We start from the raw sequence: 17,034 nt of genomic DNA on the forward strand, positions 1-17,034 counted from the left end.
GCACATTAAGTCAAGTGTACCGTATATTACCCTGTAATACTGTACGTTCCAATCAAAAGTATTCATTTCAGTCAATTGCTTATATTACAATGAGCCAATCAATTACGTTATCCTATAATTTTAAATTTTATAAACTAAATTTTATTTTATTGTAATTGTACAGTTCTTTATTTACTTATTTACGGTAAACTACCGATAAAGGATAAACGGATCCGACGGATGAGTATCTAGAAGCAGCAAGAATCAATTGATCTGCGGAAAGAATGAATATTTTTATTTATTTATAACTAAAAGTATCTGGTTAGAATTGGTTGTTGGTGTCTCTAGACCTTAAGAAAACGAGCATTTCAAGTTAATCACTGCAGCTGAATATATATGTGCACTATTATCTACGATTATAGTAAATATAATGGAAGCATCCTTGCCTGCTTTGCACTCTTGTGTTCAGGTTGATAATTATGTATATAATTAAGTAGAATTCATTGTATTTGTTAATACAGTACTTAAATTTCTGAATATTATCAAGAGGTTCTAATGCAATTGACCACAGTGGCAGTTTTAGTGTTCAATTAACGTAATATTTACAAACCGAATGCAGTCACATACGTACGTATACACTGTCGAGAATGCTCCATAACTGCAATGAATATAGTTATTTAGCGTAACGACTGGGCATTATTACGAAATATAAAACTCAATTATAAATTCTATAAATCACAAACTCATATACATTATTGCATATTTGCATGCGAGTTGTAAATAAATTCGTGAATCAAAGAGATGAATAGCTCAAGATTTCTGGATTTAATGTACTGCACAGATTAACCCTAAATTGATATATCACCTTAATACTTTTTAGCTATCCGCTGAAAATGAACTACTTCGAAAAAAATACAAGAAACTACGCAGTAAATATCAACAATTAGTAAAGGAAATAGGTGAATTAAAAGATAAACTGAAGGAACCATCAGATGTCGGCAAGAGTTGTAAAGTAGTAAAACGAAGGTATGAATAGACCAAACTGATCATTTAATATAAATATTAAATATACATAGAAAAGTAAACATCCTACCTAGGCTTGACTTGACATCAACTTTAACTACAAATATTTCATGAACTTTATAGTGTTCATACACAAACAATACCCTCGGTAGGAAAATCTAATTCTACACAAAAGTTTATTAACAAAATGACAAAACCGACGCCAGTTATCGATAGTCAAACTGAAAGCATAAATCGGTAATGTAATTAAAATGCTTTTAAATTTTATCAAGCTTCCTAATTAGATAATCTACTATTTCAACTAACGTTCTAATCAATTAAATAGATTGCTGGCAGTTCATAACAACCTAATGAAAAAGTACCAACGAGAACTAAAAAATAGCACAAATCAAATCGAGCAAATAACATCGTTAACGGTAAGTCAATCAATTAAAGGAGATTGATTAAGTTAACGTTCAACTCAAGACAGTGTAAATACTTATCAGGACAGATGCATTGTACTATACTCTTGGTAACTTCATAATATTTATTTAATAAGACAGTTTGAGAAACAAGAAGTCCAACAACAGCTTAATCTATGCCAGGAAAAAATTAAGGCTTTGGAAAAGGAACGGACTGTTCGAGAGGAACAGTTGGCCAAGGCTGGACTTGTCAGTGCTAAAGATTTTGAGACTAGAGCCGGTAATATTTAGCGCTATAAGCTTTTTCTGTAATCATAAAAACAATTATTTTAATCCTCATTTGATTCACGAATGAAAATATTGGCTATCATACGTACTTTTGATACTTTAGCGCTAACTTCGAAATTATCAATTATAACAAAAGAAAATACCAAGCTGTCTGAAGAAAATCATAAATTAAGAAGTAAATCTTATACCTTATGTGCAATGTTGTTAAAATTTTAATAGCTTCAATCCTCTTGATAAGTATAATTTCTTATTTATATTTATTTTTATGTAGCTGAACTAGAAGGAATAGACAAGGTATCTAAATACATTAGAATTGATTTGGTATCGTAACACTAATTAAAATATAACAAATGTAGGCAAAGGATATCGTCTAAGTAGCAGTTACTTTTCATTTCCTTTATCTATTGCTGCGCACACTAGATTTCATAATGGATTATATCGTAGAATGTGATAATTTTTTAATTTATCTTAGGAATTTTTTGATGAAATAGAAGATCTTAAATTTGCGTTACAACAGGCTTCTAGCCATAATATTGAGTACGAAAAGACTCTAAGGAAGCTATGCTCGCAGTTTGGCCTTCCTTACCCTTTAGGTGCATTAAAGAATAATAATAACAATTAGGCCAAAGTGTTTGTTATGATTGTCTTACAGTTAGGAGCTATATTGGACTGGATCATTTAGGAAAGGATATCTAATGTAATTTTCATCCTCCTCAATAATAGAAATATAGAGTATGATATTTTACTAAGCTTCGATAAACTCAACATATAAAAATTTTGCATTGAGCTATGCATAGCCATAAAGTATACAAGCGAAACTGGAGAATTGATATATCTAGATATAATAACATCAAATTAGTTGTTATTATTTATTATTATAATTGTGTATACTGTATCATATTATTACATAGTATAATAATGTACTATACATTTAAAAATGTCATTTCGTAAGTACATACCTTCATATATGCTGTACAATACATTCTAAGGTATTTTATGATTTTAAAATTAAATTTGATAGTTGCTAAGGTAGATTAATAGTAAGTTGTCAATGATGATAAATTCTGTTCTGCAAGATATATTAAACTAATGTAAAATTTTACCGGTAAACTGGCCCGTAAACATAACGTATGCTTGCACGACATTTGATTCTTTGCCACTTGTTTATTACCAAAAAGTGGACTGCCTAAGCTTGCAATAAAACATAAATGTTACATATTGGCATAGGACAGTCCAGTTGCACAGTACAATTTGTATTGCCTTGTGTTCTCAGATATTCGTATAGTATTTCTTCTCTATGGTAATGACAAAGCTCTTCTCTTACCCCTGGTTTGACTAGGTGACAGAACCAGTATACTGTTTCTATGTGTTTTAGAACATTGACACTGCAATTGCTGACCCATTGGAGTCGCCTATCACTTCTCAGTCAGTAAGCTTTGCTGCTGTCTGAAGATAATAGTTGCTTTCTAAACAAATTGTGGACGGATAAAGTCAAAATTCTGTAAGAGTATAGCAGCTACGCAATCACAGGCGTCTATCACTACAGCTATGATTCGCTCTTCTGCTACTGATCAATAGATTAATTAACAGAATCTTTAATAAATTTTATTTTATTCAGTCACGGTCTTTAACCTGAAAAGTACCTTTGAGTACAATTTAAATTTAAATTTTTAACGCGAACCAGGTACACCACTGTCACAGCATAGACTACTACTAGTATAGCAGAAAAAGAGCTGGACGCACAAGTATGACTAGCTCTGCAAAGCTTGAACCAGTTTATATACCCGTATATACACGTATGCGACTTTCTGTCACACGGACACGATGCAAAGAGTCTCTCACGTGTAAAATCTCAACGCAAGGACTTTCTAATTTAATTTAATTTAATTTAAAACATAAAATTTTAAATTTATGAATTTCTCCTGTAGGAGTCCCTGGTGAAAGTGCATATTGCCCGCGGAGATACAGTACTGTACTGTATGTTAAGGTTATAGGCGTATTCGCTGCATCACTACGGTGTACAGTACAGTACAGTAATAGTACAGTAGCAGTGTACTGTACTGTACTGTACAGTACGTACAGTACAGTACACTGGACTATACAATACAGTACAGTACAGTACAGTATGCAGTTACGTCACGTACAGTGTACTGTAAACCTGGTATAAATCAACCGTATTTCCATTGTTCATAGATTCCACGAACAGACTCGCGCCCGGAGATAACTTACGAAAATGGTTGATGTTGGCGAACTCCTACAATTAGCTGAAAAAGTGAGTATTACTGATATAACTTTTGACATTTTTTATAAATACTTGTTCCCGTAGCACTCTTTATGAAATTAACTAAGAAATTGTACCAATTTGAGGATGATCGTCCTATGAAGCGAAGGCGTATAGATGGCAGTGATGATCATAAAAGTTTAGGTGCTTCATCCAGTGGAAACAGCAGCTCCGCAGCTGCAGCTATAACTAGTAGCACAAAGTTGAGCAATGAAGAGCGTGATAAAATCTTAGCCATGCTAGATGATGAGCCAGAGGTAAATACGTTGATTGATTATTGAAGCAAATACATCAGTCATGTTTCGCCCTAAAATGTTGTTGTTAACTTAGTACGCTTACAATCTAGACGGTTTCGCGTATGTTCGCTTTTAAGAGGTATCATGCAGACCGTACTTTAGTTTACAGTATTCTGATTTACAAGTATTTGCAAACAATACAGTCTGCGGTCAAAGCAGGGACAACTCGAGGGAAAAAAAATTATTATTTCCTTCGAGTTATCCCTCGTTAAAGTTATGCTACAATACTTAACATTATTTGTGGCTTCATTTGAATAGACCTTATAGACACTCAGTCTGTCACCATGCTCTTACTGTTTACAAAGTTTCATTTTCAACTGTATATATGTCGTTTACCGTATAGATAATCGGTCATTTTGCAAAATGACTGATGCAAAAGCAGGGTTTCTTCATCAAGTAGAGCACTGTACTTAAGTTCTTTTACGTTAATATGCGCTGCAAAGCACATTATACAAAGCTATTCACTACTATATAGTGTATCTGTCAATAAGAACAAACTATCATTACTGCCCTACTGATGTAACACATTCTATTATCTGTACATTAAAAGTGTAAGTAGACTTAACAATATGTGATTATAATTAACTCATGCTGTCTAATTGTATTGACGTACGATATCAAAGACAGAATCATTAGATTCGCATAGCCTAAAGAAGTTGATACTAAGTTTCGAGAAGAAGGTATCAAAGAATCAAGAGATGAGAATTAAACATCCTGATGATCCAAAGAAGTACGTTAGTAAAATTTTAATCTCTAACATACTATGCACCATAATCTATGTTAAAAGGATAAGATACGTATGTATACAACTAGTAAAAATATAATATGACGTGGTAGATAATTTATTTATATTGCTAATTATAATTAATAATTATGTAAGTTAAGTATAAATCACCATCTTCACATCTGATTGACCCTGGTATTACTACGGTATATAGCTATTTGTTAAACATAATAACTTACTTGTCAATGCATAGATTTATGGAATCTGAAATTGAATTGTATGAAGAAATTCAGAAATTGAATGTCATTGCTACTGCCCCGGAACTCTATCCACAATTGGTCGAGCTAAACACTATCAAATCCTTCGTTGATCTGCTGACTCACGATAATTCTGGTAGTTTTCACTTAATTATAATTATAAATATTTATTTTATCACTTTAATAAGCTATGCAGTACTGCTAAAGAGATAGAACTATAAAGCTATATGGCCATTACGAATTTAGAGCATAATGAGACATACTGCTTCTCATCATTGTTGTAGTTATTGGTTACTACTTACTTTATACCTACCCTTCTACTTCAGCTCTTGAAATATCGTAATTATGTCCGATTTTCTATTATACAGATATATCCATTGCAATTGTGGATTTACTACAAGAGATGACTGATGTTGATAGTTTACACGAAAGTCATGAGGGAGCAGTGGCATTAATAGACGTTCTGGTTAGATAAACCGTTTTCATTCATTAACATAATAATTAACTTTTATGCTACTGTCCGTGATATCCGTGACATAAGTAAAATTTGTTTTTCCCTTATATTTGCGTATCGTGATAAAATGATTTAGGTGGAGAATCAAATTGTCACTTTATTAATTCAAAACATTGAACGACTAAACGATTCTATAAGAGAAGAAGCTGATGGAGTTCATAATACGCTAGGTTTGACTTTTGACTAACAATAAATTACGTAATTGGACGCTTTTTACGTATTAAATTATTAAAGTGATTGCTACTAACTTCATAAAATTATCGTTCTTGAAATTATAAACAAAGACACTCATTAATGACTTTTATTTATACTGTTCTAGCTATTATTGAAAATCTAACAGAGTTTAAACCTGAGTTATCTACCGAAGCAGCGAATCAAGGACTTATGCAGTGGATTTTGAGGAGTTTAGTGGTAAGCAAATACTTCTTTTCGGATGAGAGATTGATTAGATTACAAACAGTCGTATTGTCATACATTGGAACGGTGTTATTATTTTAGGCGAAACGCAACACCTATGATGCAAATAAAGCCTATTCTTGTGAAATACTTGCAGTCCTACTACAAGGCCACGAAGGTATACTTTAAACGTAAAGGGTGAGTATGATATTCTTCACGATTAGCTCATGCTTGCCACAAAATTTTTATAGGGAATCGCACATTGTTAGGCGAATTAGAGGGTATCGACACACTACTTCAAATATTGTCTGTAAGTTTCGCTCAAATTTCGTTCTATATTACTTATACGAGTACAACTATAACGGGCGTTTATGTAGTATCCTATCATGTCTGTAATATTTTCAAGGTATATCATAAGCGAGACCCGACCACCGCAGACGAAATTGAAATGCTGGAAAATTTGTTCGATTGCCTGTGTTCATCATTAATGCAGTGTCCTGGAAATTGCGAAAGATTTTTACGTGGTGAGGGTCTACAGTTAATGATATTGATGCTAAGGTAGGTGTATTGAATTATTATTAAATATTATTATCAACTGACATCCGTTTACGTGATGCTCTTTCTAATGATTCCTACCATTTTAGATCGAAAAAGCTTAGTAGCAAAGGAGCAATAAAAACTTTAACTTATGTTTTATCAAACTATAATGGACCAGATTGTGCTGTAAAGTTTATAGAACTATTTGGTTTACGTAGTCTTTTTCCTTTATTTATGAAAGTATGACGCCGTGTTGCATCTCCTTTCGAAATTTACAATAAAGTAGTAGCTACAAATTTCAATGTTATGAGTTTGCTTTATTATTATTTAGACACCAAAAATGTTTAAAAAACTGACCAATGAAAGTGAGCATATAGGTTAGAATTTATCAACATTACATCAATCACTTTAAACTTTTATTCTGAAACTTTTACAAATAAAGCGAGAAAAATTCTTCTTATGATGAATTGCTATGTTTTGTTGAAATCTAGAACACATTTGCTCCATTATGGTCCATTTATTTCGGCATAGTTCAGGACAATCCAAGTCTAGATTAGCGAATAAATTTATCGAAAACGATTTCGAGAAGGTAAATTAATCATTACTAGAATTAATACTTAGTGTTCATATCGACGGATTATATTTAGAGAAACATTATTTTATTTTAGGTGGATCGTCTTATGGAGCTACATTTTGAGTATATGCATCGTGTTCAAGAATGTGATAATAAAATCGAAGAAGAAAAACGAGTAAGTCAGTATCCATAAAAATTTACAAAGTACTGTCATATCTTCGACTTAGGATTTTCTAAAATGTTTGCACTCTGGTGCTAATGCACTAATTTTACGTAATTTAAGGTGATAAATTGATTAATGATAATGCTGCTGACTTACTAGTGATTTCGGGCAAACACTGTTTCTCGTAGGAATTAGCTGATGATGGTGAAGAGATTGACGAAAGTTTAGAAGAGGAATTCTATCTACGTCGATTGGATGCAGGTCTTTTTAGCCTGCATCTTATTGATACGATCATGTTGGAGGCTTCAGCTGCTGGTGGTCCAAATGTATGTCTAATGCACCTGCACAAACTTTACGTTTTTATACACTAATTCGCTACTCTTTATCCAGGTAAGGCATCGTATTCAAACGTTATTAAATCAGCATGGAGGTTCCATGAAGGCTGTAAAGGATATCATGCGAGGTATAGTACATCTTTCGATACCGTAGCAGGTCTATTTTACCACTTATTTTAATTAAGGGCAAAAATGTATCTAACTTGACGCACGAATTTAATCTTTTATTTTAATGTATAGAATATGCAAGTCAAATCGGTGACGCAAATAGTAAAGATAGCAAAGATGCAGAACAACGTCGCATTTTGTCGTTAATCGATAGATTTTAAGTTCATAAAACTATCAATAACTCGTTATTACAGGATATACCGCATAGATTTATTAAGTCATAACGTTATTGCTTGCAATTATACATGCATTAACGCCTGCGGTGGTCTATAGCACAATGTTATATATTAAACTTATTAATTCCTAAAGTTATTGTAAATTCAGTAGACTGTGTTCAATGTGATCGATTACTTAGACACTTTAAACATATCGAGACCTTTATTATTTTAATCATGATCAAGACATAAGGCACAGCTTCGGCTGCATTAGGCCTTGCTCATTAAACTTTAGATTCTTTGATTCGCATAAGTCTATTGACACTGCGATATATTTTACAATAAATTATTCTTCGGTAACCCTTAGCACTAGATTAATGGCAGGTTATGCTTAATTACCATGAACTTAGATGTTACAGTAAAAGTAGTATTATGCTAATAACAAAATCGAATTAATGTCTGGACTTTTTCTTTGGGCGATTATTGGCCGAACTTTTACTCATTCCGCGTTTCCTTGAGTTATTATCTTCATCATACTCTGGTTGCTTTTCTCGATCAGCTAATTTATGAATAACATTTTAAATTAGATGGGATAATCTATTGAAATGATATAGAATCGTACTAATTTAGAGCTTTTAACCTTTAGCAGCTTCTGCTTCCAGTTCATCCCAGTCTTTACCCTCTGATTCGTCACTATCTAATTCACACAATTCATCTTCTTCATCATCTGCTTGTATAAAATATCACTTGAGATTATATATTATATTGCGTTACGTTAACAATCACGAATCATATTAACTTGACCTGTTTCGACGGCAGATGACATCGACTCTTCATAATCTTCATCTTCATCTTCGTCCGTTGATGGTTCGTAAACATCATCTTCTTCTGATTCATCAAGAGATTCATTGCCATTGTCCTATTGAGTAGTTTTTCGTGCATTAGATCTAAGCTTTAAAGAAATACATAAAGCTTTATACTAAGTATGATCAGCATTCAACCTCGTCGTTCATATCTAAAAAATTCCAGCCACCATTCTCGAAAAAACCTTCAGGATCTTCGTTGATAGTTTTCATTATATTAGTCCAATTGAGGTTTTGAATGCCTTCCGTATATCGAATATCATATTGACTGCAAAGAATGCATTCTTTTTAGGACTGGGTAAAATAAGCATACGTATACTGCAGATTATACGAGTTTAAATACTGCAATATTATTAAATTTATCGTAGTATTCATAAAAGTAAACTTACTCGAACCAAGACTTTATCTTATCAAGCGATGACATAGGAATAGAGTTAATAGTTGCAACTTTTCTTGAATAATCTTTAAAAATTATCACCATGTCGAAGCTCTTTAAGTGAAACTATTATAAAGAAAATTGTAAAGTATATTGCAGAATTAATCATAGATGATATTTAAAATTTACACTCCGCAGATGGTAGTATACTAAATGATTCGGTACGCATACTATTGCAAATACCTGAACACGTTCAAAATGGATTAATTCCACTTCTCGGAAGAATACAATGAAGACAGGCTATTTTTGATAAATGATTAATTTGTTAGCGTAGATGTAACGGAAAGTATACTCTTTATCATTATTATTTTAAATGATCTGAAAATCTTAAAATTAGTATACCTGTTCTATAAGGTGGACCAGACAGAAGTTCGATAATTGTAGCAGGACCGTACTTCGATGTGGTACGCCATAGAAACTTAAAAAATTTTAGCATGATAAATCAGTAAGAAGCATACCCATAACACTATACTATACTAGATGAACGTCACATTAATAAAAACTTCAATAATAGTTACAATAAAAGCGTAAATTGGGCCATTCCAGTATTTATAGAATTAAATACCTCAGTTCTCTTATAGGGGTATCAAATTCTACTTGCTTATTTGTTAGATTCTCAATCTTTTCAGTAAATCCCATATAAGAGACTTTTAATTTGTGTCTACGTTCTCGTTCAGTCTTGAAGTTAGACAGGAAATAAATATTTAATGATACAACATACAATAACATTGCCGGTTGCATGGTTATATAAAGTACGGTAGTCTCAGAAACGCTATTTAATACCTGTTCAGCCATTAAATCGTCTCTATCATGCATGTGGCGGTATTTGCTCAAGTCAGCCGATATCTCTCCTATCTGTAATGCCCGGAAAAAAGATTGAAAGATTTTTTAACTGTGGTAAAAGGTATTAAATGGTATTGATTCTAGTAACAATTATCACTCATACCTCCGTATAAACTTGGATATCTGTCACCTTTTTCTTGCCCATTAACACGGCATTCTACCACAAATAAACAATTAGATCTTTTAACATTTAGGTTTTAGTGCTAAAGTGGATAAAACATTCATTTACTGACTTGCAGGTGGAAATGTAATAAAATGACCATTTCGTGATCGCATGGCTGCAAAGCAAATGGAAATAGTCAAATCTAAATATTGACAACACTCAATTTATCCTATACTAACCTGGAAAAAGGCTTGTTTTATGTTAGCATAAAGAATATCAATCTTTTCTCCTTTGACAGACGTATATCTAAAACCTTATAAAGCAAAATGATAATCTTTTAGCTTGCGCTATTAGAGCATATAAAAAGTACTATCATGTAGATCTTATATTAATAGTAATGTAAATTTTATAACAAAGTATTACCATTAGTATGTGCCTCCAAAGTTCCCTAAAAGGTGAAAATAAAATATATATAATTTTGCGGGCTAGCACCTATTAACGTGATAAAAGAAAGGCAGTTACTTACTAATACTCTCTTTTGACTAACAGACGGTCGAAGATAGACTTCTTTCAGACGTGGATTACTACGGTTAGGGTTAACTATTAAAGCCTCTTGTTCTACGATACCCTATTATAAATAAGTCAATGCAGGGCTTTTAGAATGAAATTTAATTTTTCTACTTTACTTGTTAATTTATTTACCGCTCTTTCTCGTTGTTCAGTTTCTCGAGTTTTATAAACCTTCTGTACTTCTTTAATTAAACGAAATGCAGTCATAAGATTCATACTGGGAGAAGTCGTTGAACCAGATTGCTTCGTGTTAAGACTCCGGAACGTACTACATGAATTAGACAGAATACCTTACATCTTTAAGCAATAATCTATTGCAATAATAATAATTACAGATAAATTTGTAGGTGCTATAAATACTATAACCATGGCATGAAACGACAGCTTTGCTTCAAACAAAATAAACCATCGTGATTAACACGGTATATTAATATGGCCTCAAATGATATAGTTGTGCCTAACGATAAGCTATAGGACAACATGCCCATTGAGGCTATATAATTAATATTAATTGATAGTTATAGTTTATAATTGCATACAGTTCTTTCAAGAAGGTAGCATCTGGTTGAGAAAATACGTTGCCATCGAAACGACCCAAGGCACTGTGAGAGAAAATGTAACTGTAAGTTGTCAACGTTAACCTGTTTCCGTTATAATTATGAAAGTATTAACACTACCTGCCAGGATAGAAGAAGTTAATTCTTAAATAACAATAGTCGCCTTCGACACTCTGACTGACGTTCTAGTAGTAAACGATAAGATTCTTACACACTGCGCGTTAAAAATAGAACATGCAAAGTATAACTACAGTACCTTAATCGTTGATATATGGAATGGCGTTGCTATGCCAAAAATTGGCAGAATTATAGATTCTTGCTTCTTATCTAAAATAAATATATTAAGCACAGTAATTTACTGCTTAGTCAACGCCCTATTATTCCTATACAGGCTTAATATGTGAAAAACATGTTATCTGAAAACAAATTAAGACTATTCCGTACCGATGTATATCTTCAGATTACTAATATCAGGGTCTCTGGGCATAAGGCTCTGATTTTTATATGATAATTTCTCTTTGACTCTAAAAAACGTTAATGTCTTTAGACTAAGGAAATAGAAATCTCAAATGAGGACTTAGAAATAAATCCTTACTTCTTTTCCACATGTTCTCCGCGCATTTTTAATAAGTTTGCCTGTAGCGTAGATAGATGATGTTAACCGAAAATTTTGATATCATATACAGATGGGGTTTCAACAAATAATACCTTAGCCTCTTCGTTTAATTTCCTTTTGAGCTCAGCTTGATGAACTTTTCTTCTATCTTCGGCAGTTTCTTCAGACTAAAAAATTGTAGAAGGAATCTCACTGTATTACAAGGAAAATCATCGCTAGAACCATATCTTCCAATCAAAGGTTAACTTACCCTCGTTCTACTCTCCAAAATAGTAGTAGATCTTCTTGGCATTACATCGCTCTACATAATAGTGTAAAGCCGTTAATATCGATATCAGTCGCAAGAACAAATATTGAACGCAAGTGTTTTAGAACCTCATCTTCCTCTTCACTATCTTCATCTTCATTCTTAAAGGAGAATGAAATAAAACTTGAAAATGTCGGGACATACAACTGGTGGTAACTGATAATAAAAAGCTGGGGTTTCAACTATTACTATTACCTTCAGAAAAATGCCAATATTTCTTATTTTCTTTTTAGCTGAAGTTAAAACAGTTGCCGAAGTATCCTAAATTTTATAGATAAGAGATTATATGGCGAATATGGTTTCGTAATCTTAGAGGATTACAGTCAGTATATAACAGAAAATTTACGCTACCTCATTAACAATTACAGTATCCCCAACGAACAGACCATACGTATTTGCCTTATCGTTTTCATACGCTATATCAGAGAAGCCCACGTTGACTACGAAAACCATTCCTGATAATTTTAAGGATAAAGTTATTTATAGACAAGCATTAAAATAGAAATTTAAGTTTCCTTAATATCACCAGCACGGAGTTTAAAATCCGTCAACAGTCTCTACCAACCCTTTTTAACAGATACGGTGCACTTTGGACTAATTGATAGAACGCTTTCGCGAAACTCGATTCCAGTGGCAAAACTATTACAAACATATCAATCAGGAAAGCTGTACGCAGTACAGTAAGTGAAAGTGAGAAGCGACTAACCCGACACTTTTAACAAAGTTAGATTCTAATTCCGGTTTTCTTTTAACGACGTAATTCTTCGCTTTATCATAAACTTCTGCTAACTTAACTCCTAAGTTACAGTTATTTAATAAGTTATCTATCTAATAGGTACATATATATCAATACTAGTAATGCTAAATGTTTATAATAACTAGTTACCTTCTTTAAGTTCCTGTAAAATAATTTCTTCCACTTCAAGTAACAAATTATACAATTGTTGTTGCCTTTCAGTTGGTTCAACAAGCAAAGTTCGCACAATATTGGAGCAATAAAGCTTATATCGTGCTCCAAAAAAGCACGTAATAATATCATACTTCAAGAGTTCATTATTGCTATAAATATAAATGATACAAGATAAATGTTAGATCTAGGGTCTAAGATAAAATAATAACCAATCTGCCTTACCTAGTTATACTAAATTTAAGATTTTGTTTTCCACCACTTTGGATAATTGGTGGATAACAAACTTCTACCTATAATTAAGTTAGCAATCATACAAATGGCAAATTTATGGTTGGTACTAGTTAAGTTCGATATAGAATAATCCAATCTGGCATAATAAGAGTTCCCTTACCAATTGAGGGTCCATATTAGGAGCTAAATATTTTTCGGATTCGATAGCATTAGAAATAGATTCCGCTAGTTTGTAATGACTAACTTTCTAAATAATTGAAATATCATTATAAGCATAGATTATATCTGGTTGAAACGTGCTCAAAAATCAAGACAGTAAAATAGTTTATTAGTAGAAATGTATCAAAAATCATCAAATTCCATAGCGTGAACAATCACCCATTTACACAGTCGAAATTACAGTACTCTTAAGCTAATCTGCACATGCAGCTAGTAGTAATATAGTGATATAACTGAAGAGGAGTTTTCTATTGGATCAATAGCCCATAGTAGTTACCTTTTCAAGATCTATGATGCTCATGATCTGCATGATATAATGCTTAGAAAATACTTCAGAAGTGATATGTGCAGCTTTCTAGAAAATATTAGTGTAATATATGTATTACCGAGATGAATAATTTAACCCACATTCAGTTTCGAAATAATTATTGTAAAAAATTCAGTAATTTGGACGAGGAAGACAAGTTTAATAAGAAATACCTTAATCAGGTTAATTTCTGACTCGTCCTTTGGAGCCATTGCCTGTACAATCGTTGGCGTGATGTCAACCTAGCGGAAAATATTTTGTTGAAGTTATCAGTTTATCAAACACATTCCAATTATCAATATTATAGAATAATATTAAATAATCGATACACTCTAAGCGTATTAGACCAATTATGCATATGAATGAATTAAGTTGCTGAGAAATTCCCTAATTACAGTATCAAATTATTTGATTAATAACCGCATAGTCTAATCAAACCTTTGCTAATTCATTATCATTATCTAGCACATCCTTCCAAGCTTCAGTAAAATCACTAGTGAGCCTATCTTTGGGTATTACTCCAACATTCTTACCCTGGTCATAAATGAAGTTTAATTTTAATCAATCTATTAGCAAATCTATGCCTAATATTAGAATTCATTCTGTGTTCAATACAGCATAATCTTATACGTAATTTTATAAATGTAACCCATAGACACGATTAGCTGCAGCCTTACATCTTTACTTTTCTTGATAGCATCTATTAATTCTGTGAAATTATCACGGTTATCATCCACACCCTGCAAAAGTAATTATTATGTAATTAATACTTGCAATTCACAGATGGACCTACCTAATCAAACATTTGTAAACCTTATTCAATGCTATGTTTTAGTTCCAATACTTGCATATATTTAAAAGCGATAGGAACTTTACTAAATTTAATTAAACGAAATCGGGTTAGGTTAATTTTCGTCGAGATACAAGATCTGACGTTACCATAGTACTGTAGGTGCATACCGTGCAATGCTCACTCATAAGAATAAGCTTAATGCGAGTATGTTTTGGTACGGGACATCTGTCATCGTGCATGGTATGTATATTCATACAGATAAAGAACATTCAAAGATTTCAATAGTCTCATGCGAGAAATACGCTTGTACGAGCAAATCATTATTTTTAAATCACTGCACAAGTGCATCCTTCACATATCAGCCGAGCGCCTGATCAATATTACAAAGATACATCACTGTAGATCACTCTTCAACAATAACAACGAATTTAATCAAATCATAACGTCGTCATTACTGGCTCAACAACCCGCCGCTTATCGCTAACGATATGATCTCTCTATTCAAAAGATACGCTTTGGAGTGACTAGTAAACAACAGCATTTTATTTTTCATCTTATTATCTTACGGTATTATTTTAATCCAGATCTTACTTTATGCTTTGTCAAGTAAATCACACTTTTTATGTTTTCGTCAGTGCATTCTTGTAAGGGTTGTAAAAATTCAATCTTCTTTCGTCCAGCACAAATATACAGCCGGTCATGGCATAATACAATTATAACATCGCGCAATTCACACCCAAGAAGCCATGCCTGTAATGGTAAGTATGACGAAAAGAAAGGATATTAATTTCATTAGGAAAGCAACGATGTATCGTATACAGTGTATAGTAAAATAGCAATCCCATATTGTAATGAAAGTTGACAAATTCGTATACTTCATAGCTTCAATGTACCGTAGAAGCACAGACAAAAAAAGATAAATCTGTATTGCTCGTAAATTGTCTAATGAACCTTTTTAGATAGTAAGAAGAAACAGAGAGTAAAAGAAGTCATAGAAACCCGCCAAATTTATCAGCAAGTGCAAATATGACATCAACTAAGTTCCATATAACTTCATTATTCGTTATACGTACTGTAAGCTCGACTATGGTTAAGTACGCTCCAATTCCATATTATTTGTATAAAGTATGGAGACCATCCATATTCGTACTGAAATAAAGGATGAGCTGATCTTTCGCAATTTGCGGTACTGTCTATCGCACTAATCAGGGGTGTATCACGCTAAATTGACTACATCGATTTATAAATTCCTTCGTAACTATCTGTAAGCTCGCACGTGCTGCACACTGTCCCTCATTTTGAATGTACGCCTACAGTTACCGTATTATTTCGGTAAGCAGGACGATCATTGCACAACAGCACATGTTTTATGAGGTACTGTACAGTACGCAATCTCCTCGCGCAAGATTTTACACTAAGTAAAATGGATAGTTTATGAGCTGGTATTAAGATACCCCGCTAAATTAGTCTTTAACTAAAATTTTGTAAAACAAGAGGGATTACCTGAACAGCTATTGACTTAGCATAAATAATATTGTCATCGCTGCCAACAGAGATGACTGTAGCATCCACTTCAGGCGTAGTCTCCTATTCCGAATAAAAATATATGTAACATTGCCCAATTTAGGATACTAGCCGATTTAATTGATAAAAATCGAAAGTCTAGAAATTAAAAATCATAGTATATCTGTAAAAGAAAATTCTGGTAACTCACTCTCCAACTATTATAGAAACTTTTTAATCTGCGACGAAAGAGTTCTAAATCCAACACTGGAAGCGCCATGTTACTGAGTATTCCGGCGCCAATTTTAAAAGGCATGCGCAGGGCTTAATGTACCTTGTACAATGTACTGTACTGTACAGTATACAGTACAGTAGTAATGGTACGGTACTGTACGTAAAGTGGTAAAGTCATACAGTACAGTACAGTACTGAGCACACAGCACAGTGTGGACCATGCTCTGGGATTAGACCTGACTGGGATACAGTATAATGTACTGTACACTGTACAGTACTGTACTGTACTGACTGTTTTTTTAGCAGAGGTGAAAAGTGTTTGGATCCGTTTTTTTACCCCTATGGTTTTTTTTAGTACAGTACAGTAAAATGTACATTATCGTTTTTCTGGCCGTTCTTATGGGCCTTTCTAATATTATAGTCATAGAAATTCAATATGTCTTATTATTGG

General features: G+C 32.8%; 3 protein-coding genes across 3 annotated transcripts; 2 read left to right on the plus strand and 1 right to left on the minus strand.

Moving 5' to 3' along the window:
• Nucleotides 1-409: 409 nt before the first annotated feature.
• On the plus strand, nucleotides 410-2,021 carry TRIADDRAFT_52516 (uncharacterized protein; the record flags this gene model as incomplete). Its single annotated transcript, XM_002108201.1, has 5 exons — nucleotides 410-448; nucleotides 860-1,005; nucleotides 1,328-1,418; nucleotides 1,545-1,683; nucleotides 1,963-2,021. The coding sequence occupies 5 exons, from the start codon at nucleotides 410-412 to the stop codon at nucleotides 2,019-2,021; spliced, it is 474 nt and encodes a 157-aa protein (XP_002108237.1).
• A 1,903-nt stretch (nucleotides 2,022-3,924) lies between these two features.
• Nucleotides 3,925-8,097, plus strand: TRIADDRAFT_63564 (uncharacterized protein; the record flags this gene model as incomplete). The annotated part of the gene is made up of 17 exons (XM_002108202.1): nucleotides 3,925-3,963; nucleotides 4,041-4,229; nucleotides 4,892-4,998; nucleotides 5,246-5,385; nucleotides 5,618-5,715; nucleotides 5,840-5,933; nucleotides 6,083-6,174; nucleotides 6,262-6,337; nucleotides 6,411-6,469; nucleotides 6,566-6,717; nucleotides 6,804-6,936; nucleotides 7,028-7,073; nucleotides 7,188-7,285; nucleotides 7,365-7,445; nucleotides 7,622-7,759; nucleotides 7,824-7,896; nucleotides 8,009-8,097. 17 exons carry the CDS (start codon nucleotides 3,925-3,927, stop codon nucleotides 8,095-8,097), a joined length of 1,704 nt encoding a protein of 567 aa, XP_002108238.1.
• Nucleotides 8,098-8,543: 446 nt separating this feature from the next.
• TRIADDRAFT_18255 (uncharacterized protein) lies at nucleotides 8,544-16,629 on the minus strand (the record flags this gene model as incomplete). Its single annotated transcript, XM_002108943.1, has 36 exons — nucleotides 8,544-8,650; nucleotides 8,732-8,818; nucleotides 8,896-9,010; nucleotides 9,093-9,222; nucleotides 9,344-9,456; nucleotides 9,574-9,630; nucleotides 9,733-9,808; nucleotides 9,956-10,068; nucleotides 10,174-10,245; nucleotides 10,337-10,390; nucleotides 10,467-10,511; nucleotides 10,576-10,649; nucleotides 10,760-10,784; nucleotides 10,863-10,964; nucleotides 11,039-11,174; nucleotides 11,446-11,508; nucleotides 11,584-11,648; nucleotides 11,720-11,790; nucleotides 11,908-11,985; nucleotides 12,126-12,246; nucleotides 12,330-12,380; nucleotides 12,455-12,487; nucleotides 12,582-12,647; nucleotides 12,738-12,841; nucleotides 12,952-13,025; nucleotides 13,093-13,183; nucleotides 13,273-13,445; nucleotides 13,519-13,586; nucleotides 13,688-13,774; nucleotides 14,024-14,101; nucleotides 14,227-14,295; nucleotides 14,492-14,587; nucleotides 14,731-14,793; nucleotides 15,438-15,596; nucleotides 16,350-16,433; nucleotides 16,561-16,629. 36 exons carry the CDS (start codon nucleotides 16,627-16,629, stop codon nucleotides 8,544-8,546), a joined length of 3,069 nt encoding a protein of 1,022 aa, XP_002108979.1.
• Between the last annotated feature and the right edge of the window lie 405 nt (nucleotides 16,630-17,034).

The sequence above is a fragment of the Trichoplax adhaerens genome, genomic scaffold (genome assembly GCF_000150275.1).
Source record: "Trichoplax adhaerens TRIADscaffold_1 genomic scaffold, whole genome shotgun sequence".
NCBI lineage: Eukaryota > Metazoa > Placozoa > Uniplacotomia > Trichoplacea > Trichoplacidae > Trichoplax > Trichoplax adhaerens.